This window comes from Paramisgurnus dabryanus, chromosome 9, assembly GCF_030506205.2.
Source record: "Paramisgurnus dabryanus chromosome 9, PD_genome_1.1, whole genome shotgun sequence".
NCBI classification, from domain to species: Eukaryota; Metazoa; Chordata; class Actinopteri; order Cypriniformes; family Cobitidae; genus Paramisgurnus; species Paramisgurnus dabryanus.
Window position 1 is genome coordinate 23,209,518 of NC_133345.1, and position 17,481 is coordinate 23,226,998.

The 17,481-nt window shown below is 38.8% G+C and overlaps 1 protein-coding gene across 2 annotated transcripts in view; it reads right to left on the reverse strand.

Annotated features, from left to right (window-relative positions):
• The window catches only part of bcar1 (BCAR1 scaffold protein, Cas family member), a 96,401-nt gene that overhangs the window by 59,774 nt on the left and 19,146 nt on the right, over window positions 1-17,481 (reverse strand). The window contains exon 2 of one of the 2 annotated variants that reach the window (XM_065283176.2): window positions 577-621. The exons of the other annotated variant lie outside the window; for it this stretch is intronic. Coding sequence (XP_065139248.1) covers window positions 577-621 — 45 coding nt within the window. The remainder of the gene's footprint in view (window positions 1-576; window positions 622-17,481) is intronic. 2 annotated transcript variants of the gene reach the window in all.

Genomic DNA, 17,481 nt, shown 5'->3' on the forward strand with positions numbered 1-17,481 from the left:
CATCTGCTGACAGTGCAAAAGCACATTACAGCTTTATGGAGAATAAAGATCTGTTTAAGGAATGAAGAATGCCCTCGCTGATGGGCTCCTAATTTCGGTTTCATTTAGAGAGGGCGTTTCCTCACAGCCAGGGTTTCGATTAGAGGGGTAACAGGGCAGTGAGAAAAAGATTGCTGGAAAGAACAAGAATTAAGAAAAATCAGCCAGCGGGAAGAGGAGAAAGAAAAGAGAGAAGAGAGAGGGGAAAAGGGTTCAGAAGATGCCACTGCATAGTGCTTAAATGGACAGCCTTCATGTTGTTCCAAATACTTTAGTGGAGCACAAAATGAAAAATTCTGATGAAACCGTGGTCTGCGGCTAGTAAATGATGCAAAAACTCAACTTTAGAGGGACCACACTAAAATGTAAACGATCAACTTCATGCATCACTCTCAAAGAGAACACTGCAAACAAAACAACCAATTCAGACCAGCCAAGCTGTTAGATCTGTTTTAAAACCAGAAATCACATCTCTTAATCTCATACAGTATCTATCCTCCACTCCATGCAGGGTCGTGCTGTTGCTGCTGTACCTACCTCAGCTGATGCTCCCTGCAGGCAGTCAAACATTTTACAGAACACCTAAAAGAAGGGAGGAGATAAGACTGCTATTCAGCTAAAATAAAAGCTATCAAGCCTGATCTAAAAGCACTGTGTGCTTCAAAAACAGCATGCTTGTCTCAAACTCATGACGTCTATGTATATATCTCTTATATATAAGATTCAGACCTTGTGATCTTGTAAATAGTTGTGGCTAAAATTATAAACAATACAGCACGAAACAAAGCGCCTGTTGTTTTGATGAAATAGTTACTATCACATAATAGAGACAATCCACTTTTTGTTATAAAATATGCTAATTTTCCGGTTTCCCTAGAGTTAAATATTTGATTCTTACCGTTTTGGAATTCACTCAGCCGATAGGGTGGCCATTCGTTGCAGTTCTGCCGGACACGTCCTGAACAGGATTTCGGGCGCGTTCTCCGGAAGTCGCGTTGGTCGACCGCATATGTCATCAAGGGTAATATTTCGGATTCAATTTCAGAAAAGAACAGTTACATTTCAAGGTAAGAATGAGACTACAATGATTGTATGTCTTAAAAGAAATAAATCTTAATTTTCTAATGTATTTTAACAGAAATGTGAGAACTTCAATGACGTTTGCGGTCGTATCCGGAGAACGTACCCAAAATCCTGTTTGAGACGTGTCCGGCGCAACTGGCACGAATGGCCACCCTATCAGCCGATCTCCAGGGGCCTCATTTATCAACAGTGCGTAGAAAATGTTCTATATTTGTACCTACGAATGAAATTTAGAATGTGTCTAAGTACAAAAAAATCGAGATTTATCAAACGTGCGCACGGGGTTCGTACGCACATCAGTAAGTAATCCTTAATGATAAATCCCACTTGTTCTTAAGCACCATGTTCGTGCACGTTCATGGTCATTTGCATTCCGAAACGCCTCCAATGAACTATATATGGTGACAACACCTCCCGTTATAAGTCACGTGGTTGTGCTTTTTCCCTCATCGCAATAATGACAAAGAGAGCGTAAAATAGGAACTTTACAGACACAGAAATTGAGTTACTGGTGGATGAGGTTAATAACACATCTGTTTGGTTCACTTAGTACGGGAGGAATGACTAACAAAAGAAAACAAATCTGCATGGGAACATGTTACCAGTGAGTTTAATTCCGTTGGGTATGAGAACACTTCTAAAAATAAAAAAGTGGTTTAACATTAAATTATCAGCCAAAAAAAAAAAAAACGCGTCACAGCACACCGACGTGAAATCTGTAGGAGGACAGACAATGACAGAACTTTCCTTGGACAGCCGCATAACCAGCATCATCGGCGCGATCTCTGAAAACGCGCTCCCGGCGGAATGGATGATTTGCCAAGTCTTCCAATAATGCAAGATAAGCCACTGTTTTAAGCATTTGACAGAGCTTTCTTATATAGGGTTAGACACTTATTTCATTAATTAACTTCAATACTGATTTGCAGTTACTTTATTAACAGTAATCATTTTTAACAGCTGGGTGGATAATAAATAGACAAAGTGTTCACTGGGGATGGACGGTCCTGTGTAGTATCGCTATTCTACCACTAGATGCTCTGCGTACGCATACTCCGAGGTGTGCGTATATTTACAAACATTTCTACGTATAAGTACAATTTGATAAATTCCACACTTTGCGTAAAACTGTTCCTACGCACACTTCTGTTCGTACGCACGCTTGATAAATGAGGCCCCAGGTCTGGCGCTACCACTTTTAGCATAGCTTAGCACAATCCATTGAATCTGATTAGACCATTACCATCGCGCTAAAGAGTTTAGATATTTTTATTTAAAACTTGACTCTTGTAGTTACATCGTGTACTAAGACTGACAGAAAAGTAAAAGTTGTGATTTTCTAGGCAGATATGGCTAGGAACTATACTCTCATTCTGGCGTAATAATTAACTCTTTCGCCGCCATTGACGAGATATCTCGTCAATTAAGAGAAAACGCTTCCCGGCCAATGACGAGTTTATCCGGCTTTCCGCAATACCGCTATTATCCCGCAATACACTTTATACACTTCTGCAACTTATACAACCCGGAAGTAGCACCTCACGTGAAAGAGAAAGAACTCCGTGTATGTTTTAAAGATCGCTCTGCATCTGATCTCTATCAAAAGTCCTTAGCAAAAATGGAATTATCCCAGCTTTTTGTTCAAAATTGGGTGTTTTTGAAGAAACCTACCCATGTTTGAGAGGTGATTACAAAAGAAATTATGAAGGTAGCATGAAACAGTTTTTTTTGTTTGAAAGCAGAGGGTCTGTTCTTTCATCTGATATATTGTTTGTTTATATATTTAAAGAAGAACATTTTCTGGAAGGCATTAAACTTTTGTGAAAATCATGAAAAATGATGGCGCTGGCTGGCAACTTTTTTTTAAAAACGCTGGCGGGGAAAGAGTTAAGGACTTTGCTGCCATAACATGGCTGCAAGAGGCGCAATGATATGACGCAGCAGCCGAAAATAGTCCCCTTAGTAACTTTCAATAGCAGGGGACTATTTTCGGGCATTACGTAATATCATTGGAGAATAAAGATCTGTTTAAGGAATGAAGAATGCCCTCGCTGATGGGCTCCTAATTTTGGTTTCATTTAGAGAGGGCGTTTCCTCACAGCCAATTTCGATTAGAGGGGTAAAAGGGCAGTGAGAAAAAAAATGATGGAAAGAACAAGAGATGGAAAATGAAGAAAAATCATCCAACAGGAAGAGGGGAAAGTAGCTACAGAATATTCAAGTTTTAACTAGGAAATATATCAAAACTTATGTTTGAGCTCGATGTTAATATCAAATTCAATGGATTGTGCTAAGCTATGCTAAAAGTGGTACTGTACCGCCAGACCCGGAGATCAGCTGAATTGATTCCAAAACGGTAAAAATCAGATGTTTAACTCTAGGGGAGCTGGAAAATTAGCATATTTTCAAAAAAGTGGAGCATCCCTTTAAGGATATTTTAATAATACATCCTTCTGTTAAAAAGTATAGTTTCTGCCATGTATACAACATAGTACTCATAATGATATACATATATTAGAATAGTGAACAGGTGTTTTGTGTCATCATCAATGTTATAAACTATAACATCCAGGACCTGTAATAGATTTACGCACAGGATTACCTTGAATTATATATAGCTAGTCAACTAGTCTAATTCTACGAAACTTAGTTAATGTGTGTGTGCAGTATGCAATGTTGTAAATTATTATAAGGCTTTTTGACTCAAATCATCTACTGCTGAGCAATAATGAGGATGCTTTGTAAAAATACATTCATATGCAAATGTATTCAGCGTGTGGCCCAGTGCGCGAGCAAGGTTTCAGTCTGAGGCTTCCCCGCCGCTGTGCCTCATTCCTGACCTGTTGGATCCTGTTTACTGGCTCTCCGGAGGCAGGCTTCACTCAATCTAATAATTGCTACGTGTTTCCATGACTAAATGCGGCACATTCCGCATTCAAATGTTTTTTGTTCCTGTTGTGGAGTTGCGGAAAATACAGGTCTGCGTGTAATATTTGCATTTATATTCTATCCAAAGCGGCTAGTATATTTCCTGGGAATCAAACCCATTACATTTGTGTTGCCACACTTTACTGTATATACACCCTGCAGTCATAAGTAGTTATAGACAAAAGTATGCTACTCAGGATGCTTCCTGTGCTTTCCATGTTTTTCATGCCTCCATGACTTCTATTCTGATTGGTGTTGCTATGGAAACAGGGCGATGGTCCAAACCTGCTCCTGCCCGCACAGGTAAAGCACGCGACGTGGCTTTCATGAAGCAACCTGTTGTTGACACAGCTGCCCGTTCTTTCTCTCCCTCTATCTCTCTTTCTCCGTTCAATAAAAGCCCAAAACAATGTAACCACACAGATGACAGATAAGAGGTTCATATTAAAAGCGTGGTAAATTAACTCATCTCTCAGTATGATAGCATTGGCAGCTAGTTGTCAAAAACTTTCAGGCTGAATGGATGTTTCGTGTGACACCGGTAAAAAACCAAAGGGTTGATATTATGTAGTTTAGACACACTTCCTCATGAATGTCTCACATAAAAACGTTTTGATTTTAATGCATAATCAAACTTAAATGCTTGAAATACGACTTAAAATAAAAAATCCCATATTTCCATTTGACTGAGCTTTAAAACCTGTGATTTTTATTATATAATATTATTCTAAACAACTACTATAACTATTCTAAATAATATAATTTAATATGTAATAATTACAAAATAGTAGGTTTGTCTGAACACTTTACTGGTGTCGGTGCTTAAAGCGTAACTAAACCCCTGGTCAGAGCCTGACTCCACCCACTGGCAATATTTGAAAAACGCAAGAAAAGTGGGCAGATCCCAACGGAGATAGAGGGGATGAACTAAGCTTGTACCAAGTGTGTGGTGAGATAGTAACAAGGGCGTGGTGAGCTTGAACCTGCTTACGTCACAAGTCATTTTTTGGACCCAACATCCAATAGGAAAATTCAACTGCAGTAGCCACCGTTCAACCTGAAGAGGGCAGCACTCAGACGTTTTTACACCATATATTGTAGTATTAAAACACTTTATATCCAAATGTCAAAAAATGGACTAAAATCAATGAACAGCACTAATAAAGCATCATTCTTACAGATCATTAACCAAAAAAAGTTGGTTTAGGGTTTTTGTTACTCTTTAAACACATCGTTTCTTGAAACAGTATAGAGTATATGCTGCTACAGATATATAAAGGGAACCTAGAAAAATAGATACTATTATGAGAATATCCTTAGGGCCAAGACCTAAGTTAAAACCAAGATGACGATCACGAAAAAACTGAAAGTCTTATCTTATTGTACACAGAACATTTTCTATTTCCTTCTCCCCCACACTGCCAGAGGCCTAAGAGCTCAGAGAGCCCAAGCATTTTCCTGATGTCTACATCAAAGCACACAGACATACACTGTCCCACTGATGATGTCACCGGCCCGAGGCCACACTTATGCATCATCAGCATGTGCCACACTTCGTCCAACCTGTCTCCAGAGACCACGAGAGGAAGACTACAAGACCGTAGGAGAGATAAAGAGGAAGAAAGAAAACACAGCTAAAAGCAAGAAGAGACTGAGAGCTCGGGAGAGACAGACAGAAAATGGCTTTAGGACAAATTGATTTGAGGTTTTATAATCTGGAGTATGGTACATGTACTTTAAAGAGCATCAGAGATGCCGTGTCCAGTTTCTAATGGAAGCAAGATCACATAAGATTGTCTTTGACTCAGGGAGGATAAAAACCACAGATGTGTCGAAATTTCCAGTGACTTCCAGTGGTAAAGTGTGCCGCATGCCTGCCACTGCTGAACATTCAGATTTTAGAAATCTACAACCAGAGATGCAGTGTATGACATCACATGAACATTGTGTCTACATGAATAAAACCAGCAGCTAGGAATATCATTGAAAAACACAAAGGCCTGGTTTCACAGACAAGGCTTAGTTAAAACCAGGACTAGATATTTAATAAATCTTTAATAAACATACCGTAAAAAGAGACGTCACTGGTGTGTATCTTAAGACAAATAAGTGGCACTGGCATATTTTAAGATCTGTCAGGGTAAGTTATTATCAATTGAGACAGCTCAAAAATATGTCTAACTGTGCTTTCACACCACCACCGGCGAGAGCGTCACAGTGGCAAGAAGTCATTCATTTTCAATGAGAGCTGGCGGCGAGCACCCGTGGAGCAGCGGCGCGGTGTGTCATGTACGGTGTGAGCGTCGAGTTGAGTTGAAATCAGCTCAACTTTATGGTAATGAGCTATGACGTGGTTCGGCAGCAACCAATCAGAAGGTGGAAACATTCGGCGGAAACCAATCAGAAGGCAGAAACCTCCGCTTGAGAGGATCCCAGAGAATGCAATCGAGCGTCAGAGCGTCCACTACATCTTTTCTTTGGCGTCATTAGTAGGGCAGCCAGAGCTTTTATTGACACCGATGGTGGTGTGAAAGCGCAGTTAGTCTAGGACTAGCCTTAAGCCTTGTCTGTGAAAGCGGGGGCTTGAGTATTTAAGAGATGAAATAGAGACATTAAAACACACTTAACAATAAGAATCACATTATTTACGTTAATGCATTTGGCAAACACTATCCAAAGCAACTTGCAATGCATTCAAGCTGCTAATTTTTTTTTTATAACTATGTGTGCTCCATGGAAATTAAACCCATGAAGTTTGAATTGGTCACCCAATGGTCTACCAATTGAGCTATAGGAATATATAATACCGGTTGATTTCTTAATAGGTTTGGATGCTAAGTAAATAATTACATTTTTTGGTGAACTATCCTTTTAATATGAATATTCCATATCGGACTTTGAATGGAATGCAGCAATATTGTTAACTACTCTATTCGCCACATTCCTACACACGCACTATCTGACACTGGCTACAGGGTCGAAGCCTGTTGCCATGGTTACCAGCCCCAAAGGACAGTGCGGGAGGAGAGCGGCAAAGAGGAGATGGATCAAGTTTGTCCAGTTCCTGTGATAACGGACTTCTGGCGCTGCGTTCCACATTCTCCTGCTGCCATCCATCAGCTCAGGTCACATGCGACACACAGAGCTGATCCCGCATCCGTCCTGACCTCTGAACCTGCTCATCACTCACCCTAACACAACATTTATCTGTGCCACACACACAGGCAGATGTGAAACATTGCTCTTTTCCAACACTCATAGCGAAGCTTTTCATTTTCAGTTAATAATGTTTTAAAGCACTTTATCAGCTGCAGGAAGCTGATGGAAAAGGCCCCGGAGAGGAAAGCTGTTCTTTGGGGGCGAATTAAATGGCTGTTCAGGCTGCCAAAAACAGGCCAGTAAACATGCCTACTCAGCACAGCATGGGCACTCTTTCTCCGATGGCATGCTATAGATTTCTCCCAATTCCAATTAACATTGAGGAAGAAAGATTGAGAGACTGTTTAAAAGTAATTTAATATTTTAGATCACAACACTGTATCACTATTCTTTTCACACTATTGTATTATTATTATATTGCTCCATATATAAGCAAACAAATATTGGTAACCCTTTACAATAAGTTTGTGTTTGTTAATTCACAAGACTTTTTTAAGATGTCAATTAAATATTAGGTGTCCTCAGAGAACGTAACGTTTTAGCTCAAAATACCCCATAGATCATTTATAATAGCATGTTAAAATTGCCGTTTTGTAGGTGTGAGCAAAAATGTGCCGTTTTGGGTGAGTCCTTTAAAATGCAAATGAGCTGATCTCTGCATTAAATGGCAGTGCCGTGGTTGGATAGTGCAGATTAAGGGGTGGTATTTTTTAATAAGATTCCCTCTGACATCACAAGGGGAGCCAAATTTCAATGAGCTATTCACATGCTTACAGAGAATTGTTACCAAAACTAAGTTACTGGGTTGTTCTTTATCACATTTTCTAGGTTGATCACTGGGGACCCAATTATAGCACTTAAACATTGAAAAAGTCAGATTTTCATGATATGTCCCCTTTAACATTTAGTTAATGCATTAGCTAACATCACCTAATAATAAACAATACTTATCCAGCATTTATACATATCTTAGTTCATGTTCATTTTAGGATTTACATAATTGAAATGATTGAAAACTACATGAACAATTGCACTGGGATTAAACAAAGATGATGTTAAAAAAATATATAAAAAAATATATTGCTTATTGTTAGTGCATGTTAGCAAATGGGTGATTCTCACGAAATCCAGACTTAGAAGGTGTCCAGAATCAGATTTTTTAAAAAGCCCTTGAAGTCAATTTTTTTTGCATTTAAGATTAATGTCTGAACTTACTATAACCATTATTTTAAGAGGATTTAAAAATATTTCCTACAGAATTATTTAAATTTTTTAGATTATCATTATCAAAAATTATCATTACCGCATCATGATATTACATTAATTATATGCATTTACAAACTTATGTTTCTGTAATGAGAACTAAAAAGTTGTCTAAGTACTATGACAAAGAAAATGTCAACTTTAATCTGGAGAGAAAAAATAAGAACTGCTTACCTGTTAGCCATCTTAAGTGTCACAGTCAATTATGTCCCTTCCAACAATTTTTTTTTAAAAGTTCCTCGAGGCTTAAACAATGATTGAAAATTGTTGTGGAGGATGAGAAAATTGGTCTTGGACACATTTTTATTCCTTATTATTGTCTCTACATTTACCAATGATCACCAAATACAACATGTTTCTTTAATGTAAATGTGTATAGTATAACATGCACTAAAGCTTTTTATTTTTTAGATTTTTTAATTGTAAATATTTCCATGTCAAAGAACCCAAATCCAGTCATGGACACGTTGCGGTAATGAAAATTTTCCACTTAAATGTGGAAAAAACAACAAAATTGGTTTGTATGATGTCATTTGAAATCATGTGCAAAATAGTACATGAAGAGATGTTTGTAACTGTATGCTTCTTATTTTGATACTCTTACTTTTTTATCAAAATGTTTCATGACACCTCATAAGTCTAATTTCGCGAGAATCACCCTAATGCACTTACTAATGTTATTGAATAAAACATTGATGTAAAGTGTTACCAAAATATTCCTAAAAAACATGCCTGGATTATTTTCAATAATGCTCTGACTGACAAAAAATTGTTAAAAGACTTTGACAATACATACATTTTATAAAAAAATATAAAATTATATTTTTATTGATTTGTGCTAAACACAGACCTACCAAGAATCCATCATATTATGTTCCACACAGTTGATATGATTACTGCTGGACTATAAAATCCTAAAGTCTCGTCAATAACCGAGGTAAAGAAATCTGTCTTGTCCAATCTGACTATTGCACTTCCTTTGAGTCCGTGGCTACAAGACAGTGAGCTCTTCCGGGCAGGTCTGGGGAACAGAGAAAGAAAAGTGCCATGGGCCACTGTGTTGGCCTGTTGTCAGATAGCCTACAAACAAACAAACACACACAGACTGAGAGAGACAGGGAGATAGTCAGTACTCCAGGACATGGAAGCTGACAGCTTAGCTATTTGTTCAACTAACACAGACGAGCCTTCCCTGCGGGCACAAGCACATACAACACGTTAGACTACGAGATCACACAAAAACCGGCAATGAACTTAACAAAACGCAAATACATGAACGGTCATTTTAAGAACATCACGTTGACGCGAACACATTCTATCTCTCACGGACAAACACGTGCTCGCACATACACGTCAGCAGGAATGAGCGTCACTCCGCATGCTGGGAACGGTGAAAAAATGAGGAGATGAGGAACAGTCTTTCCTCCGAGGGAAGATGAGCTTTTAATATACACAGAAGTGGAGTAGGCTAATTAGCAAAGCAGGCCTACTTAAATCATACTAATAACAGCTATGTTACCTCATTCAGCGAGAATGTGCGAGATCTGTATCATGCATAATAATATATACAGCGTCTCATACTATTGCTTTGATCGGGGGTCATCAGTATGGATATGCATTTGTGATTAATGGTGCTTGTAAGCATTCCTTTTTATTACAGCTTACACTTACGGAAAGGGATTTGTGCTACAGACATGAACGGAACCTCAAATCATGCGGCTTGATGAGAAGAGCCATGCATAAAACCATGCTAAAAGCCATTCAAAACACAAGAGAAACCACATAGCTATTGCTTACACACTTGAATTATAAAGTACAAGCAAGCAAATCTCAAAAACGTACAAAAAGCTTAGTATTAAATCATATCCTAGATGGACCACAAATGCTGACCCGGTCAAACACCAGATGGCCAGTTGTTGAGGTTGCGTTTGCGTGTGCATTTAGAAGTAATGGGCATCACTTATGGAATTGGGGTAACACTGATTTAGACTCAGTGTCAATCACCTCTACACACAGCTGCTAGGGTGTGAAAGAAAGAGAGAGATGGAGAGAATAGGGTGAGTTTTCCTAAGGGTGAATCCACCAACAATTTGAAGGTCACCTCCAGTCAGCTTTAAGAGAGACCGACCCTACATCCATCACTTCAAATGCCTGTGGACACTTCACTGACGGACAAGAGAGAGAAAGAGAGAGAGCGGGAGTGAGCGAGAGACTAAAACTAAAGGATTAATACCCTTCCCACGAACCCAAACAAACATCCAGCAGTTCATTTCCTTTGTGCCTGGTATTATGCCACATAAAGCTTGTATTTCCTCCTTGTTTCAATCAGCACTTGGTTGCGGAGCAAATGGTCAGACACGGCTCCCATCACATGCAAGCTGCGGCTTAGTGCAAGCTCAAATCCTTTCCCCCACACGCCAAACACTGTTCGGATGTAAAGAGAATAACATGAAAAATCCCTGGCTGCACAACTTACAAATCTGTGGCTGTGAAGCGAAGCACAGACTGAGCCTCTAGGGACACAATTTCATTATGATTCCATTCACCCATAAAATATTCCATCCAGACATCTCACACATGACGGCTTAACTCCACCCCTTAAACACAACTAGCATTGGGGTATCTACTTGCCAATCTGCTACCCCACATATTTTAAGCTATACAAAGATCAGGTGCGAGGTGAGTAACCTAACATGGTAAATGGACTGCATTTATATAGCGCTTTTAACAGACCTATGGCCATCCAAAGCGCTTTACAATTAGCCTCACATTCACCCATTCACTCACACATTCATACACCGACGGTGTTGTCAGCCATGCAAGGCGCCAGCCAGCTCGTCGGGAGCAGCTGGGGTTAGGTGTCTTGCTCAAGGACACCTCGACACTTGGTCCAGTGGAGCCGGGGATTGAACCACCAACCTACCGGTTTGTAGACAACCTACATGAACCACTACTAGGCCACTGCCGCCCCATCAAGTGCAGCTGTTTTCAGGTTCAGTTCAATACTTAAACTGTTATAATTATTCAATATTCATATAAATTATTACTTTTATAAGCTAGTCAATCTTAGAGATATGTAGTTTTGGTCATCCCTTACAAGCCACCATGCACAATGACTTTCTATCCGCTATTCAGCTGTCGCTGATGGATGTCACCGGGCAGCAATGGGTGCTGTACACTAGCACGCTTCAAGAGCAGGATTGCCTGACCAGCGCTTCCTCAATGGGCTGAATGTTCCTGTCAATCTCACACATATATAAACACCCTCCCATTCATACCCACCAACTATACTGAGAATCAAACTAGAGAGGAGAGGACCAAACCAGGCACTGCACAACACAAGAATAAAGACAAACTCCAGGAATGCACTGCCTACGGCAACATTTCTTTCAGTGTTTGCTTGTTCTGGCCTGTCTGTCGACTGTCACTCTTTGTTGCTCAGCATATACTTACTATGTACCACTTTATATTGCACAATTTGTAGTAAGTGTCACACTGTAGTGCTTAACCTGCAGTGCAATCTGTATCTTTGTGTTAAAAATTTGATAGTGGTGCAGACATGACAAACTTCAGCTTGAAGGCCTAAAATATACTTGCATTTTGTGTTACTAGTAATAATATTACTTAGAAATAATCAAGAGTCTATTTGTAGATTTGTAGTTACTGACATTAAATAACAATAAATATTCTGGTATGAATAGCAGAGCCCAGAGCAAATCACTCATCCAATGAAAAACAACTTGATTTTGCTTGAGTGGACAAAAGACAAAACAGTGGGAGTGGACGACTGGTTTGACCACTAAACACATACACACAGTGGCCCAAAATGTACTTTATCTGGGCCTGGAATCTAGAAATGCTGGGGGTCAAATATAAACTGATTCCGAGGTGATTTTCAGAGGATGCTCAAAAAGGTGCTGTTGTGAGTATTACCACACATGAAATTCATTACATTAACAGTGAACATAGTCTTTAAAGAGCAACTATCGTCTGATTCACGTTTTTACATTTCCTTTGGTGTGTAAATGTGTATTAGTACATGTTAACGATATGCAAAAGGTACATACTCCAAAGTAAACGATGGCGTGAGATATCATCTCCAACTGAAATCTCTTTTCTTACAACAAACAGATGGATTGTAGGCAACAGTTTACTTCCTCTGCTTGTTGACATAGACCGACATTATGATATTTCCTCCCGCTTTGACTCATAGCCTGTAAATTAACTCCTGTTAGCATTGCATTGTGAGCGAATCTTTCAAACATGGTAAGGAGCATCATATTTCCGACTGACGTCAGAGGTATTCAGCCAATCACAACAGATTAGCTGGCCAATCAGGGACACAACGCTTTTCAAATCGATGCATTTTGTACAAAATCAATGCATTTGAGAAAGGCAGGATATCTGGAGCTACAAAAATGTACGGTATGTGAAAAATAATTTGTTTTTAACCATAAACCACGCAAACACATTGTATTATACCAAATACACAAAATAACGTTGATTTTTTTGCAATGAAATAGGTGCTCTTTAAAAAAGGCACTTTGTTTGCTACTCTGTTATATAATGCAAATATATCAATAGCTTTTTATGTGTACAAATACTTTTTAAGGTCACATAGTGATCACACACTCAGGTGAATTTCATCCTATAATCTGGAATCTATATGCAGACATGCTTCACTGACAGCGAAATGGCAGATGAGACCTACTAGCACCATTTTCCCAAATCCACTCAAAGAAAAGCAATGTCTGGATGGTGTGACCACAATCAGAAGAAACCCAATCAAAGCTCATCCACACGGGCGACTCGCCGTCTCATTGCTTTCGATGATGGGCAATCATAGAATAGATGGAAGACAGAACTGTCCAAACTATATCTCACAAGTCCCTGTTTAACCTGCTTCTTTCATTTGATGTGAGGGTATGTGTTAAAGCAGACATTACTATTTGGCTCTAAGTGGGAAGAGTGGGCGAAGTATAAAACGTTAGATGCACGAGACAATCAAAATGACCTACATTTGGATAATGGATTTAGAGGGTTGAATGAAGGCATACACACAAATACATAAACACAAGTGTATAATCTCCCTCTAACTTTCTCTCCTGACATTTTACTATTTAAAAAGCAGACTTCCGTCTTGATGCATTCCTACTGGGGACAATAACATCTCTTCAGTTTGTACATGATGGGTATTCAAGATTTAGGGAGCTATGGAGAAGCCAACACTCAGTTCATCACTCTGAACTACTGTTCATCATAACTTTAAAAAGAAAGAAAAAATTCTCATGATTTATGAGCGAAGAGCACTGAATCGTTTAATGTTTCATTTTTTAAACCAGAAATACTGACATTACAAGTCTAATTATTTAAACAGGCAACATTTAGTGACCTAAATCTTACAATAGAGCAAAAGAGTGTGTTAGTGTAAAGTGTAATAAAAAAACATTTACACTTACTGTACAGTACCATTAAAGTCTACACACTACAAATATGTTGCTGTATTACAAAATTGTAATTTTAACAATCATTATTTTAGATATATTGAATAGCTGTAAAAATTAACTTATTTGTTAAAGTAATACATTATATATTTCAGACAAATACATTTTCAGATATTTTAGAAAATGTTTTAGATCTTTCAGTTAATTAAATGGGAAATTACGGGGTCAACGACCTTCAAGTACAAAAAAAGTGCGTCCATCCTTCACAAAATAAATCAGAAGCTGAACCTGTTAATAAACAGGATGATAAACAAAGGTCTTCTGAGGGTAATCCGCGTGGTGGTGTTGTAGAAATATCCATATTTAAAATTTAATTCACGAAAATAACTACCTTCCTGTAGCGCCGCCATCTTAGACTCCTCTGTATTCAGGAGAGAGCATTAGCGTAGTGTACTCACTTTTCTTAGTGACGTATGACAAATTCGGAGGGCGGGGGCACAGAGCAGCAGCAAAGTAACCTCTGTAAGTTGCGTAAAGCTCTGATATTGAATGCGGACGCGACTAAGATGGCGGCGCTACCGGAAGGTAGTTATTTTCGTTAATAAAGTTTTAAATATGGATATTTCTACAACAACACGGCGCGGATTACCCTCAGAAGACCTTTGTTTATCATCCTGGAGCCGTTTGGATTTATTTTGTGAAGGATGGACGCACTTTTTTGGACTTGAAGGTCGTGGACCCCGTAACTTCCCTTTGAATTAACTTAAAGATCTAAAACATTTTCTAAAATATCCGAAAATGTGTTTGTCTGAAAAACGATGGACATATGCAACTCGGACAGCTTGGGGGTGAGTAAATCATGGGTTTAATATCATTTTTGGCCGAACTATCCCTTTAAGAACATTGAGTGTGTTGTTTTTAAGAGTTTGTAGACTTTGAATTACGCACTGCACATTAGGTGATCTCTATCACTCGCTCTCTCTCATTTTATTTGTTTGTCTAGCTGTGTCCAGGGCACCTTCTTCTCTTCCCGTGTCCATTAGTGAGCATGTGATTTGCATTCCAGCAAAATTCCCTTAATGAGGTTTTGTTCACTATTGAGCACACTAAAGTACACAAACCCACACTTGAATTTGCCTGCAAAAGCCCACACATATTCAGTCTCTCACACGCACACACACAAATAAATGGTACATTTCCTGACCCTGAACACAGATTTGAATGAGCATGCCCAGTGCAGGGCTCTTGGATCCTCACAGGACTTCTGAGAGATGCTGATTATGATGATAAGAAAACTCCCATCATCATCAGGTCTTGTTCTTTAGACTCCTGCTGCAGAAATGTTTGTTATTGGAGGACTCCCGCCAACACTCCTCCAAAACAAAGACATCTTTTATGCCAGTACCATAGTAAATAAATCACAATGTTGAAAGGCATTGTTGACCTACAAAGTACCAACTTGCACCCTACTTGAAAACAATCTGGCACGACAGCTGCGTCTCAACACCTCACTATCAACTTAGGGCGCATGTTGGTAAGGGAGCATAACCCCATAGATAAGCTACAGGAGAGTGCATAATTTCTCAGGGTATCTCAGGGTAGGTCATCATCCCAGTGTTTGTGTTTGTTTTGCACTGCTGTTTCTGCTTTGTCCACAAATGAGCGATGGGCAACCTCTGAGCCATAATCCAGGAGAGGAAGATTTCCCTGTGGGCTCCGCCAAGAAAATCGAAGTTCTGCACAATTGTCAGAGGTCTGTCGGATTCTCTTCTTGAGAATGAGATCAAATCCATCAGGACAGAGAGGGAGAAGATGGGCAGATATTTTGTTAGCCAACAGAAAAGCTCAGATGCAACAACAGGTTCAGCTTCTGAATAAGCTTGGATGAATGTGAAGAATCACAATCAGTAATGATGGCATGAGAAGGTTGCATGATCAGACAAAAAGCTAAAGTAGGGGTGTACATGCAAGGTATGCAGTATATAGCACGGTATGACATTTTGGCTAGAGATCCAAAGAAAATGAATCAGAATGTTAACTAGGATAATCCAGTGAATTAAATACTCCACAGATAAAAGCTACTTGATTTTAAAAATGTTCTCTTTTTTAAATGGAACTTAAAGGGGCGTCTAATAGTATTTTATGCATTCTGATTTATTAACACAGTTAAAGAGTTGAATTCCTCATGCTGAACATGGGCAAAGTTTCAAAGAACGATTTGGACGTATGACAGATTATTTCTGTGCCGAATGCACATCAACAGGGTTTGTACAAGTTTTTTTTTACTACTAATTCTGTTACACAATGAGTGCTGGAAGTCCTTTTATGGGCACCTCTCCCAGAATAGCGCATGCACACACCAACCAAGAGCTGTCACGAAATTAACATCAACAAAAAAGTGTGTTTTTGTTTGTGAGGGAAATTTAAGCTTGTTTAGCTTCCCAAATAACCCAGCATAATAGATGTTGTTTGTTTTTCCATCGTATAAGCGGAGTTGTGCAAGTGTATTTGTTTAACTCTGGATTTCGTTGAAATGGGACAGTGCCAGTCATAAAATATCCAGGTCATGAATCACAGGCGGTAAGTAAAACTGCATCAAATGTCTGCGTTTTGTTGGCAACCGGTGCGTAAGTACATATAATGTAAACGACACAAACGTAGTGAATCATGAGTTTTCCAGAGATAGTGTGATAATGTATTGTGTGTGTTGCGTGCTGGTGACTCGCTCCGCCCATGGTAGCTACGCCTTTAGGTGCTCAGCTTTTTTCTGAAAGTAAAAGTACAGCTAATCTTTCTTTTATAAATCTGATAAAACTCTTTTGAGATACGAAGGATGCAATACTACTCTTAGAGGTTATCTGAAACAGTGTGTTTCGGCAAAATTTGATGCTCCTTACCATGTTCGAAAGATTTGGTCACAATGCAACGCTAACAGGAGTTAACTTACAGGCTGAGTCCGAAGCGGGAGGAATTATGAAAATGTCGGTCTTGTATAGGGCTGCAACTAACGATTATTTTAATAAACGATTAATCTGTCGATTATTTGTCCGATTAATCGATGAATCGTATAAAAAACAAAAAAGCATTAATTTCCAACCCCTTATTCAAAACAGAACTAAAATCTTTAGAAATTGCACAAACATGTTGCTCCTTGAACACACCTGAACTGTTACAATAAAATAAAATAAAATAAAAATGGACTAACACAAAAAAATACACATGTATGCTTTACATCTGCCAAATATATAGACTTTTTTATGATGCATTTCCCATCAATGAGGGGCTTCTTGATGGGAAATGCATCATAAAAAAGTCTATATATCAAAAAGATAGTACACGAGTACACTCTCATAAATAAAAGTACAAAAGTTGTCACTGGACAGTACCCTTTCAAAAAGGTACACCTTTCTACCCCAAAAGTGCATATTAGTACTTCAAAAGTACATATTGTATTTGTACCTAAATGGTACATATTAGGACCTTTTATAAAGGGTACTGCCCCAGTGACCGCTTTGTACCTTATATTTGACTTTATGTGTTTTCAGTGATCGGATAGCTATCTCAT